General features: G+C 41.8%; 1 protein-coding gene across 3 annotated transcripts in view; it reads left to right on the top strand.

Annotated features, from left to right (window-relative positions):
• ZFYVE1 (zinc finger FYVE-type containing 1) overlaps positions 1–21126 on the top strand; it is a 44832-nt gene extending 23706 nt beyond the window's left edge. For all 3 annotated transcript variants that reach the window (XM_039883708.1, XM_039883707.1, XM_039883709.1), the window contains 9 exons: positions 410–624; positions 11411–11517; positions 13490–13598; positions 14146–14243; positions 14335–14452; positions 16227–16397; positions 17116–17296; positions 17802–17915; positions 19451–21126. In XM_039883708.1, the coding sequence (XP_039739642.1) occupies positions 410–624; positions 11411–11517; positions 13490–13598; positions 14146–14243; positions 14335–14452; positions 16227–16397; positions 17116–17296; positions 17802–17915; positions 19451–19683 (1346 nt within the window). In that variant the 3' untranslated portion in view covers positions 19684–21126. The remainder of the gene's footprint in view (positions 1–409; positions 625–11410; positions 11518–13489; positions 13599–14145; positions 14244–14334; positions 14453–16226; positions 16398–17115; positions 17297–17801; positions 17916–19450) is intronic.
• Positions 21127–21333: the final 207 nt, after the last annotated feature.

Genomic DNA, 21333 nt, shown 5'->3' with positions numbered 1-21333 from the left:
GGTAGACATTGAATTTTAGTTACTTTTGGGAAGTAGGAGGGAGCAGAGGACATTTTTCTCTTTGTATTTTGAATTTTTTATGAACAGATTAAAAAACTCTTCCTTGAAGTATAACGCACATACAGAAAAGTGCACATTATATCAAAAATGTAAAACGTGATGAATTTTCACAATCTGAATGTACCCGTGAAATCAGGACCAGATCATGACACACCAGCACCCTTCATCGAAGCTCTTCTCAGGCTCTCTTCTAGGCAAGAGTAACCTGAGTTCTAACAGCATAGATGGTTTCACTTGTTTATGTCTTTTATATGGAATCAGACTGTGTATTACTTTCATAATGAAAGATAGGCGACTTTTTGTTTTTAAAGGAAAGTTACTGTTCATGTACCTGTTTCTGCTTGTCCAGATCACCCATCAGAGGTGCCAGAGAAGCTCATCCAGGACCGGTTCCGGAAGCTGGGTCGCTTCCCTGAAGCTTTCAGTTCCATTCACTACAAGGGAACAAGGACTTACAACCCTCCCACAGACTTCTCTGGGCTTCGGCGTGCTTTGGAGCAGCAGCTAGAGAACAATACCACCCGTTCTCCCCGGCACCCAGGAGTCATCTTCAAAGCCCTGAAGGTCAGTTGGCTCCTGCCCCTAGTGCTTCTCATGGAGGTACCAGTGGGTGGTGAGAACACGCAGTTCTCCAGCTTTAGTTTGGTGCTGGTGATTGGAAACCTGGCCTGGAAAGAGGTTATAAGAAAAAGAAGCACATGAATGCAGTTTGCACCTGTCAAATGATCTCATCTTGCTAAGAGCCACAAGTACAGAGGAATCTTGGCTGATAGTTAAAAAGTGACAGGTCTTCATCTTAGAGAAAAACTAGGCTTTTAGGGAATAGGAAAAAGCATTCATTTCTGAGTGGTGTGGCTGACCTCGTGTTGAGGCTCAGTTATCTGGACAGCCTTGGTGCTTTTTCTTTATATGAACTCTGCCTTTTTTTTTTTTTTAACCTAAATTAATTTATTCCAGAAGGCAACATTTTATAATCACTATGAATGGAAAACTAGTATCACAGGCAGAAATTTTGCCAAGACAAAAAATAAAAACAGATACACAATAACAATAATTGCTGTTTATTAGGTACCAAAGTTCAGAGGACCATATATGGATTCGTTCATTTAATCTTTATATCAACTCTGTGAGCTAAGTACTATTACCGTCCTTATTTTGCAGATGAGGAAACCAAGGCATAGAGAGATGAAGTTATTTCACATAGTTCCTAAGTGGCAACAGGCGTAAACCCTGGTTGTTTACTCTAGAGCTCCTTCTCATAACCAGGAAGACTCTTGCCTCTCAACAAATAAAATACTATATTATTTCCTCACTAGAGACTGTTGCTCATAGAAAGCTCTGAGACTGGGACTTGTTTTTTCTCTATTTAAAAGGGAGATTAGCAGCAAGTGTTCAGGAGATGCTAAAGATACAGGATTACCTAAGTGAGACTTTCCTCTTAACAGAATCTGAAATTTTGAAAAAGAATTGAAAGGAGACTAATTTCTGCTGTGTAATTTGATGTTATTCAGTGTATCACCAAAATCATGTTGTGTGCCACCTAAAATTCATCTTGTATACACCATTGATGTGTGGCCTACCTTTTGGGAAACCTCTCTAAGCATTGTGTCTTCCTCTGTTACAATCTTGTGTATCCCAACAGTGGTATCAGTGTATTGTTTTGATAATACACCAAAATCCCGTTACAAAGCACCTTGTTGTTCCAGTTTCCCCTGTCCTGATAATAGATGGCACTTGCTTCTTTGTAACAGAGGCACTGCCACCTAGGTCGGCTGTGAGCCCTTCAACTGTGACAGGCACTGTGTAACCCATTTGAGGCCCTCTAGGATTGATTAATCTGTTGTTCTTTCTTTATCAAACAGCATCTTAATTTAAGCCTCACAGGTATCTATGTAGGTGGCAATCACTGCTGTACTAGATATCATCAGCTCACTCCTACAATGGTACAGCTACTCTACCAATTCTACATTTTTATAGCCATCAACAGACCAAAAAAATCACTGGAACAGTGGCAGTACTGGGAACAGATGGTATAATTGGAAACCGTGACTTGAGATATTACTGATTATTGAAAATTGCCATTTTAGAATTGATCAGGTAATCTCAATGAAATTTTGATGTCTTATCACACATGCATTGGTCAAAGCATTCCCTGGGCCTAGTGATAGCTGGGAAGAGTTTTCCCAAAAGAAATTTAGAAGTTGTTGATATCTTTATGGGAATAAGAATTCTAATTTTAGAAGTTTGTCTGATGATCTATTTATGTTGCATTTGTCTGAATTCATATCCTCTGGCTTACGTAAGTGTAGAAAATGTTGGCTACACAGTAGAGTATAATGATGGAAACAAAGACCACCTATAATAGCCACTGTTAACACTTCCCTTACAGAATGTGTTCTGTGCATTAAAAATATATATACTTTTTCATATTAGAGATGTAAATTTGTAATCTTTTCCCCGTGTAATATCATAAACATTTTATTATATTATTAGAAGGTTTTTCTAAGTTATTTTGATAGTTGTACAATATTTCATTGTCTGGATACGTCAAAATAACAAATAACAAGTATTGGACAAGAGATTATTAGTAAATTTTCTTTACTGTAAATAACACCTAACATAAATATTTATATTTATGATATAAATAACAACTAAATATCATAAAGCTCTTTCTATATCTGGAATTATTTTTCTAGGTTATATTTTGTTGAAGTAGAAGATTATGATAAAGGGTATGTGTATGTATATATACATAAACAGTAAATATCACATATCTATCATTTCACATAGTTGGATACAGCATCTGATTTTAAACATTTTTGCTTATTTAGTGACCTTTTTCTATTTTGCTTATTTTAGTATTTCAATGATTTTATTTCAACACAATCTTTTATTTTCACTGTATTCTTTATTTTACCTTACTTTGTAATAAATTCATCAAATCGATCCCTGTGAATACTGCTTACTTTTTGTGCACACCTCTGTGTTGTAATGGCTGCAGGCTTAGGACAGAGGCACAAGAAAGGAGGGCTTTTGGAGCAGTCCTTGCAGGTAGTCCTTGCTGGAGAAAGGACAAGGAAATGTTGACAGGAGGATTGGAGCTAGGGATTTGAGGATGCCTGGAGGGTTAGGGGATAGAGACTGAGACCGGAAGGGGTAAGAAAAGGGGGTTCCCGTAAAGCCAGGCAGGCCCTAGTTTACACAGGAACAAATTTTGGGCACATGTTGCTTTGCTTAATCCATTGAGTTTAAAAGGTTTGCAGTGGGGCACAATATAAACAATTAGTGAATCTGGGTAAATTGTGTATGGGCGTTCCTTGTACTATTCTTGCAACGTTTCTATTAGTTTGAAATTATATATCAAAATGAAAAGTTACTCCCCAAAACACATGTGTGGTTTTTACATAGTGGTTGCTATAGGCCAGAAGTTTTTGTCCCCTCAAAATTCATAGGTTGAAATCCTAATGCCCAGTTACATGGTTTTAGGGAAGACTTTGGAGATAATTGAGTGGAGCCCTCATGAATGAGATTAATGCCCTTATGAGAGAAGCCCCAGAGAGCTCCCTAGCTCCTTTGGCCACGTGAGGACACAGTGAGAAGTCCCCATCTGTGAACCAGAAAGCGGGTTCTCACCAGAGCCTGACCATGCTGGCGCCCAGATCTTGGACTTCCAGCCTCCAGAACTGTGAGAAATAAATTTCTGTTAAGCCACCCAGTTTCTGTGGTATTTTGTTATAGCAGCCTGAATGGACTAAGGCAGTGGTTGGTTAAAAGCTTGGGCTTTGGAGTCAGACAGATTTGTGTTGGAATCCCAGTTCTGCTTACCATCTGCTTGGTTTTGGGAAATTTGTTCGTTCATTCATTCATTGAACAGATAAATGAGTGCACGATGTGCCAGGTAGAGTTTGAGGTGCTGGAAATATAATGGAGTACAAGATAGACAACAACCATTGCCTTTCCCAGGACTCCTTCAAACCTTTTTCTCATCTGTACAACAGGGGTACTGATAGAATGTTCCTAATGAATTTGAGGTGGAGATTAAATAGAAACAACATACTTTAAGAAACAAAGTACTTAGTATATGGTAAATGCTCAAAAAGTGTTAACTATTGTGAATATTAAGGGAAAAACTATGAAAAATGATTATATTTGAATAATTCATGAAATACATTACTTCTAATTAGAATTTGAGATTAAAGCATATTTAGATGTACTGGCTACTGGCTTTGTCATGACTCAGAGGACTTAAAAGTGAAGATGGCACCCACCTATTGCAAACATTCTCCAAAGAAGCCGAATCCCTACTATGTTATATAAAGGGCTATAAATCTGATCAGTATGAATTTTGATGACTAGGCCAATGGCTGGGTTAATGTTTGAGTAAGACCATCAGGAACACTGAGTGCTGTAAGTAGTAATTAGTGCAGAGATTTCACCCTCAGGAGTCTTGGATGGCCTACTCCAGGCCAGTTTGTTAGGCACTTTTGAGAAAAATAGTTGTACTGTATTCTTATGAGGTGATAGGAACCATGAAGCTTTCTGTGATTAAATCGAGCCTGGTCAACTGGAGTTCTGATGATTCTCGGTAACTGGTGTCCTCAGGGTTTCACCTGGACCCAGTATTTTCTATTCTCTGAGGTAGGGGCTGTGCTGTACTGAGGTGTGGGACCCACTGCTTCTGTCCATGGGAAGGAGTTGTCTAAGAATTATTTTTTAGGCTCTCCCCAGGAAATTGTGGGGTTCTTACAACTTACTCAAATCCTTGAAAAAATTGTTTTTGTCCTTTTTTGGTTGTTGTTTTAATTCATCTACTTCAAATTAGAAGTTGTTAATGCTCTGATTATCACTAATAGAAAGCTACCTTTAAGGTCTGCATTAGGCAAATGGACCTAGTAGAGTTTTATTGCTGTTAAAATATATTCTAACTGAAGTCTTCAGCGTTGATAGCAGTGTGCAATATGGCTGTCTATTCTTCTCCACTTGTTTTTTTATTTTGTTTAATGTTGTATTTATTTTTGCAAGTAGCCTTGAATCCTTTTTGGCACAAAAGATGGGGATGGGCATAAACAGGTAAATTATCGATGCCAAAATAACTTGTTTGGCTTTCTGTTTCTCCCATTTTTTCCTTTCTCCGTGGTGTTCTTTACCTTATCCAGTTCCTCACTAACTTACCAAATAAACACTCTCAGAAGGCTAGGGATATGTTCTAATGTGATTTATATGATTTTTTTCCTATAGGATTTTCTCTATTTTAGATAAAATATACAGGAATATTGTTAGGGATAAAATACAAACCCTTTAGAAAAATGGAGAGACAAATCACTTAAGAGGCAATCAAAACTGTGATGCACAAATACAGAAAGCTCAACTCTCCTAGTAATCAAAGAAATAAAAATTAAAATCAGAACCATACAAGGGCAAATACTGAAAAGTCTGGCAATGAAATGTCAAAAAGGATATGAAGCAGCATAAACTCTTATAAACTGCCAGTTGAAGTTAAACTTAGTACAACCACTTTGAAATGTAATTTATAAATATCTAGTATAAATAAAGACATGTATAATATATATTCTATAGTTTTATCATTTCTAGGAATTTGCCTTAAAGATACTCTTCCACAAGACCAGAAAGAAACCTATGTGAAGATGTTAAGAGCAGCATTCTTTGTAATAGCAAAAAAATGCAAACTAAATGTGCAAAAAATAGGTAAATTGTTTTATTTTATGATCCTTGCTACTTATTTTAAAAAGAGAATTGGGGCCATAATGTATGTATGTGCAGCTATATATGTTGCTTTTTTTCATGTCACATTGAAGCCCAGCATTTTTTCCATGCCATTAAATATTCTCTTTTTGAAAACATGTTTTTTAAATAGCTGCATACTATTCATTTATATGGATGGATCATTTTTTACATGTAGTAATTCTGCCTTTATTTTAATAGTGGTTTCCATTTTTCCTTATTATATTTTCCATGTATTTAAAGGTATTGTCCACATTCTACCTCTTTCCTTAGGGTAGATTATAACAACTCCCACTACTACTGCTGGCCAACCTGTATGGATTGCTTTCTAGATGCCATGTACTGTGCTCTGCACTGCACATGTATTAATTCATTGAACCCTCATACCAACTCTGTGAGGTAAAGAAATGGAGGCACTGAGAGGTAATTAATTTGCCTGAAATGACTTATCTACTCAGTGGTGGAGAATGTAACCAGTTAGTCTGGGTCCCAGGTCTGTGCTTTTAACTCTGTGCTATATTCCTTCTCAATAGTTATTTCACTTCTAAGAAGGTCAGAGGATGTGGTCATCTGTAAAGGTTTCTGATACATATTGCTAACTGCCTTTAGAAAGAGCATTCCCATAAGTTGTATTTGAATGTTTGGTTATTTTAATTGGAAAAAAAGTCATTTTTTGAATTTAAAAGCAATGTATGTTCGTGATAAACAATCCAAATACTACAGAAATGTGTACAGTTATGAGTTAAGTCCCTTTTTCTCCACTCCTCCCTTACTCTGTGATAATCATTGTTAATATTTTCTTGTGTATGCTTCTAGAAGTTTTCAGTGCTACATGTGTGCATATATATAATGTATATATTTTTCTCCCTAATAAATGGGATCATAGAGAATTAAGTCCTTTTCTCCTTCCCCATATTCTCTTCTCATTTTGCAGATAACCATTCTAAGTAGTTTCTTATACATGCTTCCAGAAATTTTCAATGCTATATAAATACATGTATACACACATATACACACATACACTTTTCTCTTCATACATGGGATCATACCATTCATACTGTTCTAACTGGCTTTTTTCCACTTAATTATGCATCTTGATTATCTTTCTATATTAGTACACAATATACATACCTCATTCTTTTTAATGCCATTGGTAAACTTTTAAAAAGTTATTAGTTGTATCTTATCTATGAGATTCCACCTGATTGATATAGCACTATTGGATTAAAAGGGAGCCTAAGTGCTACTTTTCACATTCATTATTGAACAAGAAATGCGATTAATGAGAAAAGTCAAAGAGTTTGTAGTGTGTGTGTCTGTGTGTGTCTGTGTGTGTCTGTGTGTGAGAGAGAGAGAGAGAGAGAGAGAGAGAGAGAGATCGATCTGCAGTCACTTTCTGCTCTAGTGGCTTGCTGTATGTGTCCCGATTAATCCTGCTGACCTGATCACTCTTCTGCCATTCAGCCACATTATGGTCCAGGCCCAGCCCCTTTTTTCCAGCTGCGTTATTTCCTACTTCTTGACCACTCACTCCTTTGCTCAGGTTCCATGGTAGTAACAACCCAGATATCTACAAACAGAGTATACCCTCAATGAGCAGGAAATCTGTTTAAAGAGATGCCCAGATCCCTGTGAATAAGGCAATTGAATATTGAATTACTGTTGGCTGTATTTACATTTCCAGATAATCGAGAGGACCATTTTAAAGTTGAATTTGTATAGGTTTTATACAATACCTTCTTTAGCCTCTGATCTCTAAATGTAAAAACTGACTTTCTAATTCTGTCACATCAGGAAGCATCTCTTAAGTATTTATAAAGTTATATTTTGTTGGGAGTGGCATCAGTGATTACATAAGAGTCTCCATTTTGAATCAGAAAATGCACTGCTAGCCCTTGATGACTGGGACTAACCTTTCAGGTTCAACAGAAAGCTATACTGTTACCAAGACAACTAAAGTTCAAGATGATCTGGTCTCCAGGCAACCTTTTCCAGACTTACCTCAAATGCTTTCCCAAGCTTTTTCAGGAGAGGTCCTTCCCTGGCTATCTCTTATAGCTTTGGGACCTCAGGAGGAGGAGAGCCCAAGAAACCCTGGAATGATGTGAGGTTTGGAATTTTTGAAAGACAAAGTATATGATTAGGTTGATGGTATCCATGCTGAAAAGGAACAATCAGGTTATAGAGGAAGAAGGACAATTTCTCCTTGCCTTTGTATCTAAAACACTAACATCAGGTTTTTAAAAAATTGGTTACTGTTATATTCTCTTACTCTTGAGCGTCCTCCTGAAGCTCGTCAAGGTCTGATTCATTACTAACTGCCAGCTCTTCGGTGACTTGTGAGGGAAATGAGATGTTCTTTGTGTTAACCAGCATTTCAGAGGATGGGTCACCAGCGTCTGAAGTGATGAGGCTGGTTATTGTAAGAGTTCTCTTTCTGATGTCATAAGAGGTTACTGTTGCCTTGGCCAGCATAAGCCAACAGTTAATTTGTCTAGGGCAGGCAGTGATGACGTCTTCTATAGCACATGTTCCATGGGAATCAGGCTGCAGATTGTTTCAAGCCAACCCTCGAGATTCTTAGAAATACACCCGTATTTTTCAGAGAAGTGAACCAGGCCACTTGAGTTTTGGAACGGAAAAAACTTTGTGATGTCACTATTATTGGGCTGTAATTTTCTATTTCCTGGGGAGTGCATCCCCCCCCCCCGCCCCGAATTCAACCCAGCTGTTGAACTCATGCTGAATATGATTATTTTCCCTACGACAAAGTAGTACTTAGGTTATTCATTTAGTTACCTGTTTAAAAGGAAACACTCTGGGCTAAATATACTCCTCTCTACTTTTCCTTCTCTCTACCTCTTTCATAGCTTCTACATTCCTTTGTTATCTCTTTTTTTCTTTCTCAATAAGCATCTTTTTGCAGCTAAATACAGCAGGTACTTGAATAACATAGTTTCCTTCAATGTCATTTTGTTATAATATTGGTGAGATGCCTTAGGATCTTAACTCTTGTTTATATCAGTTAGCCTATGGTAAAATTGGGTTCGTTATACATCGTTTAGCTTGAAGTCACAGACCTAATCAAAGACGTTAAGTGAGGAATTACTGTATTCACCCACACATACAAGCAGCCATGAATACTAATGAACTATCTTGGGAAGGAGAGAAATTCTTATATCTCCTGTGTTACCTGGATTAGGTAGTGAGAGTATCTAAGGAAGAAAATAAGAAAATTCTCAGCATACAAAACAATAAAAATGGCAATAATAGCAGCTAATGTTTTCTGAGCTCTCAGTCTATGCCAAGTGCTCTCATAGGTAACTTCATTTGATCCTCAGTGACGACCCCTATTGAGGAAGACACTACTAGCATCCCCATTTTATGGATAAGGAAACAGGCACAGAGTGTGAAGCTGCCAACTACAAGCCGAAGTGATTCTGGGGGAGGGGGAGTCTCATGTTTAATTTCTGCAAATTTTCCATTCAGTTTCATACTCTATCCATGTTTGTTTTTTATATAAAAATAACTTTCTTCCCAAATCTTTCAGTAAATTGATGCCTTAGAAAGATAATGCTCTGTTTCTCACCACCTTGCCCTAGAGTTAGGCACACACCTGTTTGAGAAATACAGCCTTAAGAGCTACCAGTAATTTGGCCAATCAGGGAGTAGTTAGCCTTAAATTTGAGAGTGTCTGTGGCCTAGGAGGAAGTCTGGCTCAGCAGCAGAGCCAAGGTGAGGAGGAGTGGGCAGGGGTTGGAGTGTGCGCTTGGTGCTGGGGCTTTTCATTCCAGAGGTCCTGGTTGAGTTCCTGTTAGACCTTTGCTAGGAGTTAGAGGAGGATACATAGGTAGAAAACTTCTAGTCTGGGAGATGAGATACATACAGCAGGCCCTTAACTTTGCATCATTGCTAATTACTCAACATCTAGTTCAGTTTTGAAACAACAGACTTTTAGAGAAGACAGAGCATAGTGTGTGCCTAAAGTTGGTTGGTGGGAAGTCTTCATGGAAGAGGTGAGACCAAAAAGATCCACAAAGAGTGGAACACATTAAGAAAGAGAGAGGACAGTGTAGGCTAGTGAGCGATTCTACTTGCCTTCTCATTTATGCTCATTAATATCCATATTCATTTATATTCTCTCTCAAAGTCTTAATATTTTCCCTAAGTTACTCTTTACAAAATTACCCTCAAGACGAGAGGACTTATATATATTATTATTTATCAGACCTTTGTTTTTTTGGTCTGAGTCAAGGATTGCCACTTGGTTGGCCATCACTGGCAGATGGGCCTGTGTGTTTTCCTTGCAGAAGCTGAATTTCAATGCCTTTAGGTGAGTCATGCACCCTCAGTCTGACAGATTCCTTGTCACTACTCTTGTCTTACACCTGACCTGACTTGACATTGGTATCACTTGCAAACTTGAGTTTGCAATTCATGGTGTTAAGACTTCATTGAAAAAAGGGAAAGGAATTTTAACAAATAAGTTCTCATTAAAAGAAATTACCTTCAGAGCTTGAGAACCTTAGTTTAAAACCTAATCTGCTTCTTTTCCACAACTCATCCTAAAATTTCTTTTGCCTTTTTACCAAAGTAACATTTTATCCTGTTGTTTTAGACTACTTTTCCTTCCCTTCCTGTGAATAGTGCCTGGCTGCCTCAGCATGGGAGATTGAAAGTTAGAAGAGATTGAAATATACTATGTGTATTTAATGATTTTAATATTTCAAGAGATTGAAATATACTACGTGTATTTAATGATTTTAATATTTCAAGAGATTGAAATATACTACGTGTATTTAATGATTTTTTAAAGCCCAGAAAGCCCATTTCTGTTTAATTTATATAACTTTTTCCACTGCATATGACTAAGGGCCTGACAGGAAAAAATCAGCTGAGGAATACTTTCAATATAAAGTAATGAGTGAAAACAGAGGATTAGAAACGAAAGCGCCTTTCAACATAAAATTTTCAGTTTGCCTCTGCCAATACTTTATCTTTCTTCTTGGCATTTATTTTGGCCCTTTGCTGTCTTTTAGGTTATTGTAGTTGATTAAAAGCTGCCAAACGCTACAATAATTCTTCCTTGTTTTTCGGCTGATGACATTTTTTTCTATACTGAGATAGTTCTGTGGCCTAGTAAACTCCAGATGCGTGCCTGTGGTTAGAACTGGGATAGAAGCCCAGGAAACTCCCAGCTCACTGCTCAGCTCTGCCTCTGGCTTAAACATGAAACACCTTCTTGAGTCTTGGTTTTTTGGTCTCAGCTTCACAAGGATGAAGTGGCGATTAGTCAATATCCGTGATGGTTTTAAATGAAAGACTGAGTGTGTGAGGTGTTTATAAGCTCCAAGGTATTAGGAGAGAACAGTCACTTTGCTTATTTCTGACCCCTCAGAAAATGGGCTGGTTCTTTCTGAGGTTTCCTGTGGTGAGGATTGGTGCAAGTTGGGCCAAGAAGGTTGAAGTCATTGGGTTCCCTCTTCCTTCCATGGAACCTGTAAGAAATAAGCCAGCAGTGAGAGAACCTTAGAAAGGCAAGTAATGGAAGGGCCAAAGCACAAGGCTCTCTGCTGAGTGCCTTCATGTCACCTTCCCTCCTCGGCAGGCATTGAGCGACCGCTTCAGCGGTGAGATCCCCGATGACCAGATGGCGCACAGCTCCTTTTTTCCGGATGAGTACTTCACCTGCTCCTCCTTGTGCCTCAGCTGTGGGTAAGTGAGGGCAACTGTCTCCCCACCCTGGGAAAAGAGACTTAGAATGGTGCTTCTCAGACTTCAGTGGGAATGCAAATCATCTGGGATCTGGTGAAATTATGCGTTCTGACTTAAGGGTGGGGTGGTGGGACCTGAGATGGTGATTTTCAAGTTCCCAGGTGATCCTGGAAGTTGCGGGACCACACTTTGAGGTTGAGGGGATTCCAGACATGTGGTTATAAAGAATTCTCCTGAAGATTCCAACATGGTTTAGATGTGAAATTGACTGGCTTCTGGTTTGGTCAGTTTTTACTACAGAAAACTTTAAGTTGCCTATTTTTCTATGTTTCTCCTGTCAGGGCTTTCAATTATAGTTATTCCATTTATTCAACTAATATTTGATAGCTAGTCCAATGTGTGCAAAGAACTGTGGTGTCAATCCTAGTTGATTCACTATGAGAGCAAACGCTTAGAGCACATTAGAATCATCCTGGGAGCTTTCAGAATTATGCAGGCCTGGGCCCCACCTCCAGTGAGCCTGATTTAATGGATCTGGGGTGGGGCCTTGGCATTGGTGTGTTTAAAAGGCTCCTCAGATGATTCTACTGTGTAGCCTGAGTTGAGAACATTGTGTTAGAGCAGTGCTTCTCAAATTTCAATCTGTGTTTGCATTACTTGGGATCTTGTTAAAATGCAGATTATGGATAGGCTGGTCAGTGGGATTCTGCATTTCTAACAAGCTCCTGGGTGATGCCTATGCTGGTGGTCTGTGGACCACATAGTTTGGTATCAGGGATCAGAGCAGTGATTCTCAAATTTGAGCATGTATCAGAAAAACATGAAGGATATGTTAAAACAAATTGTTGGGCCTCACCCCCACAGTTTGAGTTAGCAAGTCTGGTTGGCGTAGGGCCTTAGAACTTGCATTTCTGATAAGTCTCCAGGTGATCCTGATGTTGCTGATTGGAGACTCTACTTCGAGGATCACTAGATTAATTTGAGCTGTTGATGGCTATGAAATCACAGTTTGGTGACTTGTCTGATGGAGCCCAGGGGATTTAAATGCAGTGTGTCACAGTCAGATTGCAGTCTTCCTGTTGTGTAGACATTCCTGACCCACCCCTTCACCACTAAATTTTTTCCTCACATCGGGACCACTGCCTGTGTCCTCCACATTTGCACATCTACAGGAAACCTGAGCCTTTTCTATTATGAATGGCCTTTTTTTGTGGAACCCTGTAGGCCATGTGCTGGGCACTGAACCACTTTGGCTCTGGGATTATTATAGTCTGGGCTCTGGAGAACTAAGGATTGTCTTGGACAGAGGGATATTAGTTGCCATTGTGGCTTAGCTTCCTTTTTGCTTTCCCCATCAGCCCAGCATGAGGGGTTCAGGCTCTGTTGGATCATCACTTTTCCATTCTAACTGAGCCTCACCAGGGTTTCCAGAACTTTCCTTTCTATCATAGTGAAATTCTAAAGTCCTGACCTCTGTTTTTGTGTTATCGGGATGACAGAGCTCACTGTTCATTAGGAAGGTTTTTTGTCTGGCTTAAGGCTTCTCTTAATGCATTGCCAAATATTGGGGCTTAGTTTTTGTTTGGCATCTTAGCAGCCTGTTCTGGTGAAACTTATTTTATGCTGTTTGGAATTTTGAGTTTCTTGAGAGCCGTTCAGGATTTACCTCTTGTCAAGGTATTATCTTCTTGTTCCTCTCTTCCTACTGAGGGGCCAGGTAGTTTTTCTGTTTCTTTCTTTCTCTTTTTCTCCTCGTAATAATTCCTTTACCTCTGTAGAGATGTTGATTGCAAGTATAAGAGAGTCATGTGGGTTCTTGATACAAACTGTCCTGTCTGTGCTCAATATTTGGGGCCTAGTTAATAACCAAGGTCTGGTTTGGGCCCTGTGTCTGGCTCAGAATCAGATTCTTCTGCGTAAGTGGCATTGGCTCCTTTAGCTGCCTCACTGTCAGCTTTTGGGCTTCACTCAGGGCTGGATGTAAGAACAGCATGAATCATGGGAAAGAAGGAGTACCTCATGAAGCCAAGAGCCGCTGCAGTTACTCCCACCAGTATGACAACCGAGTTTATACCTGCAAGGTGAGTCTTCTGAGGTTCTCCCTGCTCTAGCAGCTGGCTTGCTGGTCGCACTCTCCTTTTGGAAAGACTGGCTTGGGGCCACCTTTGCTGCATCTCAAAGTATTTGATATTCAAATTGAATATCTCTGGAACTTCTCAGTTCTAGCCAAAAGAACTCATATCTGTTGCTCTGCCCGCCCCGCCCTTAAAGCTTATTTTTTCCCTTATTCTGTTGAGCTTATATGCAAGAGTCCTATACATTGATTATTTGTCCTTCTTAAGAATAGAAATGCTCTTCATGAATCTGGTTTTGATTGATTTCTCCTGTCTGTGACAGGGGTGTAATTTCCAGCTCGGTTTTGGGGCTCAGGATGGGTACACATTCAATTCATGACCATTCAGGGTACTGGCTTCTTTAGAGAAATGAGCTTTCTTCTGATGTGCTAACCTTGGGGTCTGTAAACTCTCCGCTGGTATGGTTTGTGGGGAGTGGGGCTGGACAGGGACATGAAGAGGCCAGGGGGTCTGGTGTACAGAGAAGAAGCTGGCAGAGTGCTCCATGTTTCAGGCCTGCTATGAGAGAGGCAAGGAAGTCAGCGTAGTGCCCAAGACATCTGCTTCCACCGACTCCCCCTGGATGGGTCTTGCAAAATATGCCTGGTCTGGGTGAGTTTAAATGACATAGCTAAGGGTTGTTTGTTGTGTTCGTCTCCCAGGTGCCTGGCTGGGTAATAGTATCTATTTACATTCCTTGTAGGTATGTGATCGAATGTCCTAACTGCGGCGTGGTCTACCGTAGCCGGCAATACTGGTTTGGGAACCAAGATCCTGTGGATACGGTGGTGCGGACAGAGATTGTGCATGTGTGGCCTGGAGTAAGAGCAGTTTTATTCATTCTCTTGTGTCGTTCACTTGTTCACGTGTGTGGAAAAGTGGAACTTGTTTAGAATCAAGGTTAACCATGAATTTCAGTATGTTGGTGGTTTAGGAAGGCATGATCCAGAGAACCTTCTTGTTCTAGATCATTAATTACTTTCATTCTTTTTGCATAAGTATTAGAAACACAACTTAAAATAAAATGAATAAAAATTGATCTATAGTTAAACTGTCTCAGCAAATGAAACTTCAGTTTTTCACATTCTCTTATTTTCCATATGCATGCTTGTAATTATAATTTATGTGCCGTTTATCTGCATTTTTCTTACACCACAATTTTATTTCCACGTTGCTTCCCCTCTTCATGATTCTCCTATGTAGTGACTTTGTAATATTCTGTCTTGTGTAATAGTTTGATTCCCCGTTCCCTTTTTAAGCATTCATGCTGTTTATAAGATTTTTTTTTAAATCAAAGAAAATGCTTATAGTGACCATCTTTATATAAGAAAGCCTTTTTCACGAGGGGAGGGGGAATTTTCTTGAAGTACATTCTAAGAAATGGGCTTACTGTAGACTCTATTTTTTAAATTTGACTTTTGAATTCAAGATGTTAGAAAAACAAATCTCTTTATGAGGCATTGATATATTGCTTTCATTCTGTATTAAACCACAATTCACACTTGGAATAACCCATAAATTACAACACATTCAAGACCTTTTCCCTTCATGAAAATGATACACAGTTTTCTCTAAAGGACTTACTTGGTGATGTTCCTCTGGCTGGGTGATTCCTAAAGCCACTGGTAGGCCAAAGAGGCCTACCTGCACATCCACCTTTGAGCTTTCCTGGATCCTTCAGGTACCAGAAAACTGACGATTTCCTTATTTCATTCCTCTTCTTTCCAGTTTCCAGCCCCGCTGAAATTTGTTACTACAGTGTGCTCTTGTGTTTGGAGCCCACCCCCTTGGCATGATGGTCCAGGCCATCCTGTTCCAAGGATTTCATATAGCTTCAAACTAGTATAACTTTCTCACAAGGCTTTTTAATGACTAATGTCTTCTGTTTTTTGATCTGCATTAATTCTTTTTTGTAAAAGCTATCGTCTTTACAGCTAGGTAGTTTATATTCCAAGAAAACAGTTTATATTCCAAGAAAACAGTGATACTGTAGTTTACTGTGAGGCTGTACTCCTGATCGTCCTGGGGATTAGGGAATACAGGCTCCTCCTCTTCTGTTCACTCACTCACTCATTCATTCATCATTTCAGCACATGTTGAGTATTGTGTGCTCATAATTGAACTAGATACTTACAAAAATCCAAAACATGAAAAAGATCGACTTTTGTACTCAGAATTCACAATCTACTAGGGAGTCAAAGACATAAACACATGGAGATAGGATTCCTGGAGATGCACAAATGTTAGAGGAACTGAGAGGAAGGGCTTCTAACCCAGCCTCGGGTGGGGGGGCTTCCTACACAGGTGGTGTTGTCTTTACACAAGTGTCTCTTGGATTGTAGTTTTCATATGGGCAAAGTCAGTCCTGAATTGAACAGTTGTGCACCAGGTTTTACAGTCACCTTGAAGAGAGTATATCAGTAATGAGTGGTTTGTGTGAAATTGCCTAGAAACCAGAGGGATTCCTGGTTTGACCCATTTTTTCTCTGCCAGGGGGTTTGTGGTTCTGAGTCGGCCATAATGCGTGTGCAACTTACCCGAGACCTCCGACTCCTTGTGCTCAGAGCATGACGGGAGCCTGTATTTTTATTTCAGACTGATGGCTTTCTGAAGGACAACAACAATGCTGCCCAGCGCCTCTTAGACGGGATGAACTTCATGGCTCAGTCTGTGTCTGAGCTTAGCCTTGGGCCCACCAAGGCTGTGACATCCTGGCTGACAGACCAGATCGCGCCAGCCTACTGGAAGCCCAACTCCCAGATCCTGGTATGGTGTGGCAGGGCAGTCTGGTATCCCTGGCATGACTTGTTTGCCTTGTGCCACTTCACTGTGCCCTAAGCTTGTTCTGTGAGGGAGGCGTGCAGTTTCTCTCCCAGAGTATTGGAAATGTGGGATACACTGAGGCAGCCAGTGTCGCCTTTCCCCACCGATTTCCTTTTATGTTATTCTGCAAGTATTTTATTTATGGTGGATTTTAGTTTCCTTACCTACAGACAGTTCTTATTGGTCAGATGTCTAAGATCATAGAATCTGGAGGAAAAGAGTCTTTAGAGGTCACTTAGGGTCATATTCAGCTTGATACATCTCTACAGCACCCACAGCAAAGGAGCACCCAGCTTTGGCCCAAATACTTTGTGAAAGGAAACTTTCTCTTCACCAATTTCCCAGAGGCTTTTTTCAGAAGCTGTGAAAAAAATGATTTCTCATTGCTCTTCTGGCTAGAATTAGCCCTTCTGAGAACCCTATGACTCAGCCAAATGATCTGAGTGCTTTTCCAGGCTCTTCTTGGAAGAAAATGATAATCACAGCTGTGCTTCATTGGGGGCATTCCGTGTGACTGGAGGTTTTAGGGCCCCTCCATTAGGACCGTCGGGGTCCTGCCATTCCAAAATGGTCCTGTGGTCCTCCCCCTGGGTCTCACTGACTTTCTCAGCTGAGCAGACATGAACAATACCTGCCTTTTTTTGTTTTGGGCTTGGAACAGAGCTGCAGCAAGTGTGCTACATCCTTTAAAGATAACGACACCAAGCATCACTGCCGGGCCTGTGGGGAGGGCTTCTGTGATGGCTGTTCATCCAAGACGCGGCCGGTGCCCGAGCGGGGCTGGGGCCCTGCACCTGTGCGGGTGTGTGACAACTGTTATGAAGCCAGGAACTTCCAATTAGGTAACACGGGGCCCAGGAGCTGCAGGAGTAGGGGGGAACCTCTCTTCTGGGCACTGGGTATTGGGAACTGGGCTCCCATATGCTTAACCGTGTTCCTGACTGCATCACTCTTCTGAGAGCAGTTGCTCCCTTGGTCTTGGCCAGTCATTCTCTGAGCTCTGCATTTACAGAGTCCCGGGGGTGCTATTCCTCAAGGAGGTTAAACCTGTCCTGTTTACCAGAACAGGTTTCCTTAGAGAAGGTTCTAGGTTATGCTTCTCGAACCTTTCTGGCTTACTTTAAAGGAAAGTTATATAATAGCTCCAGAGGGTTGAGGTAAAGGACGTTAGTCCTCCAGTTTCAGGGTCTGGGCTGGCCTGGCCCGCAGCCCGGACCCTTGTGCCCATTGCAGGACAGTACAGTGGTACCCTGGGAGGAGAATCCAGACGTGCTCTGCTGTTGCCCTGAGTTTTCCATTTGGAAAATGACTAAGAGCCAATGGCTTTTCCTTTATCATTGTCTACAGATGTTACTGAGGCACAGGCAGACGATGAAGGCGGGACGCTGATTGCTCGGAAGGTGGGCGAGGCCGTGCAGAACACTTTGGGAGCCGTGGTGACAGCCATTGACATACCACTAGGTGGGCCTGGCAGTGCTTCTCTTGGGTGTAGTGTATGTGGGATGAAAGGTTTAGGAGTGCCCCAAGCTGTCATTTTGTCAAAGCCTTGCAGACCTAGATTGAGTTGGGCAGCAGGGAGTTGACTGAAACCTGATGGATATTTGCTTACTTACACTTACCTCAGGGGTTTTGTGTGTATCTGTGGAGGCCGTCCTCATGCACCTATTGCTGCATAACAAACTACCTGAAAATGTAAAGGCTTAAAACAACCACCATTTCATCATGTCTCACAACTTTAAGTCAGGAAGGAAGGGTCGTTATTCTGCTACAGGTGGCATTGCCTGGTATTATTACCTGACATTCCAGTGTGGCAGCTGGACTAGTCTCAAGGTGCCAAGCCAACCTCAGTTACATGCTGGGCTTTGGCAGGGATGCCTGGAGGTCTGGGTTCAGGAGAGCTCCCGACTGTCTCCGTGTATTCATCACATCTCTCCAATGTGGCTTTTCCAGTGGCAGTTGGACTTCTTTACGTGGCGGCTCAGGGCTCTAACAGCTAATGTTTCAAAAGACAAGAGGTAGAAGCTTCCAGTCTTATAAGGCCTGGGCCTGGAAATGGTCAGTTCTGCCGAAGTTCCCGGTAGGCACAGAGCCTGCCTAGATTCGAGGGAGGGGCGGGAGTGTCAGAATTCGTGGCTGTCTAATCCACCACACCGGCCAAGCTTTTATTTATTTAGGATTTGAGATAGCGACTCACTTCTGGTTCTGAGGGATACTTGTAACCTGGAGGAGAAGAAGGAGAGGAAGGGAAATGCACCAGTGTGCGGATGGCTTAGGCAGGGGCATCTGGGCTGGGGTGTCTCCCTTTGTAGGGGAGAGCCCAAGGACTCCTGGGTTGGTGGTGATGAAAATTGCTTCTAACAGAATCACTGGAGCTCATAAAATGAATAGATGATAAGCTTTTGACCCCAGGGTATAGGAATAGATAGATCTACCCAGGCTAGAAGCTCAGGTTGCATCTGCTCTCACAGGTAATGGGAGAGGCAGGGGCTGTCCTTGGCACAGAGAGCCCACCAACTATGTTCACCAGTGCTCATCTGCTGTTGCTTCCCAGGCCAGTGCATTAGACACATTATTTCTTGTAATCCCCATAACTACGCTTGAAGGGTGGAAGGAAGCCAAGGCCCTGAGAAGTCACCTCTCTTAATCCTGCAGCTGCCAATTAACTCGTGCTCAGTGGAACTAGGATTTGAATGAAGATACATCCTGACTCCAAAGTCAGACTTTTTACCGTTATTCCAGCAGCTCTTAATGCAGCTGCACTTTAGGGTCACCTGGAAAGCTTAATAGAGACACAAATTTCAGCCCCAAAGATTCTGGCCTGGGTGGCATGGGGTGAAGACCAGGTGTCTGCACGTTTTAAAGGCCCATAGGTGATTCTGTGTGCAGTTGGATTGTGAGCCAGTGGAGTGTCTGAGGATGGATGCCTTCCTGCCCGGTGGGTCTTGGGGTGTTGGGTTCTGTGTGCCCCGCCCAACATGTTTCCTTCTCTGCCGCAGGTCTAGTAAAGGATGCGGCCAGGCCGGCGTACTGGGTGCCTGACCACGAGATCCTGCACTGCCACAACTGTCGGAAGGAGTTCAGCATCAAGCTTTCCAAACACCACTGCCGGGCCTGTGGACAGGGATTCTGTGACGAGTGCTCCCATGACCGCCGGGCTGTCCCTTCTCGAGGCTGGGACCATCCTGTCCGAGTCTGCTTTAACTGCAATAAAAAGCCCGGTGACCTTTAACCCCAGCTCCCTCTCCAAGTCCTTCACAATTCCTTAGGTTCTCAGGGTTAGAAACAGAAGTCTCATTGAGGTAGGCCCTCCTACTGGTCACCTGTTGTGGTGTGTATCCTCTCTGCTCATCCTGGGGCTGCTTCCCCATGGTGTGGGGAAGGGCAGATGGCAAGCTGGGGTGAGCCTGGCGGCAGGCCCGAAGGCATAAACCCCTGAGGGCAGGAGACTGAGCAGCTTATAGCAAAGGGGAATGAACCCGAATCCATTGCATTTATTTCAGTTAAAAATAATAAATATATGCCCATATAGACATACGAAAGGAATGTGGAGTATATTCAGGCTGCTGCTGGTTATGAGGACTTACCGTAAGTCTGTCCCCAGCACAGGGATAAGGTGGCAGTGGCAGCAGGTCTTCCCCAAAACCGAGCCATGTCCAAAGCCACTGCATTGCTGGTCACCTTCTTTCCAAGCCTTTGAAACCTCTTTTTCCTTGCCTTTTCCCTTTATGCCTCTTGGCTGCCTGGGGCAGTGAGCTTCCTAGGTGCTTGCTTGGAATAGCCTGAAGGGGATCTACCTGGGCCCACCAGAGCTGGATTCCAGTTCTTGGCCTAAGCCCGTTATAGTTGGAGACCACTCAGCTTAGTGTGCAGGTCACCGGAGTGGTGGAGGGTGAGGGATAGGGTCCTCGGCCCTGAGAGGTCAAAGTGCAGGTGATGTGACATCCTCGTTCCTGGGGAGAGCTCAGAAGGAAATGGGCCTTCTCCGGCAGTGTTTTCTGCTTGTTGCTGCTTCTGTCTGTGCATCCACTTGGCTTTCCCGAAGGCTGTACCCTGCTCCCAAATAGAGCACCTGCTTCCCTCCCCCTCCGACCCCTGAGCCCACCATCTGCTTCTGAGTGTTGCACTAGGATTTTTATTGCTTGTTTTGAAGTGTCTTAATTCTTTGTTCCCAGACACATGACTCTTCTAGCTATTGGAGGGGTGATCATGAGAAATCTTCCAGGGAAACAGAGCACAGAATGGACTGTTAGTTTTTTTTTTTTTTTTTTAAGTATATATAAATATTTCAACAAATCATTAAGAAAAAATTCTCTCTGGTCCTTGCAAGAGAAGTTAAACGAACTTTTGCTTCTCATCAAGAGCTGGGACATCTGTATCTATCATGACTGGAAAGAGACTATTGTGCTGAAATCCTATCATCATGGTGGATTTTATCTTCAATGGCCAAAACAGAAGAATTAAAAGCAACATAGTTCTTGACTGAACTGTTGGGGGCGCTGAGCTGCAGGGAGGTACGTGGCAGTCATTCCTGGCGTGTCAGTGTGACGTGAGCCCTGGAATGTGTTGGTCCTCAGACCTGCCCCCTTACTGCCTCCTGTGGCCCAGTGACGGAGGCCCACTCTCGTACTGTGTATCATCAAATTCGCCATTATAAAGGAATCTTCCTTCTGAATGTGGACTGTGCTCTTTCCTTTAATTCCACCAGTAAGTCTTGCTCCCTCTTTCTAATTGATGGGAAAGTAGCTGGTGGCTTTCAAAGCAGAATACAAGTGAGGCATGTTTCTAGGGTGGTCATATTTTACCTGTAAATACCTCAGTTTATTACTCTTAACAAGAATTCAAAAAGCTCTGCCAAATACCACAAAACATTATCATGGGT

The sequence above is a fragment of the Pteropus medius genome, unplaced genomic scaffold (assembly GCF_902729225.1).
Source record: "Pteropus medius unplaced genomic scaffold, Ma_sr-lr_union100, whole genome shotgun sequence".
NCBI classification, from domain to species: Eukaryota; Metazoa; Chordata; class Mammalia; order Chiroptera; family Pteropodidae; genus Pteropus; species Pteropus medius.
This window is presented reverse-complemented; position numbering and strand designations above follow the sequence as displayed.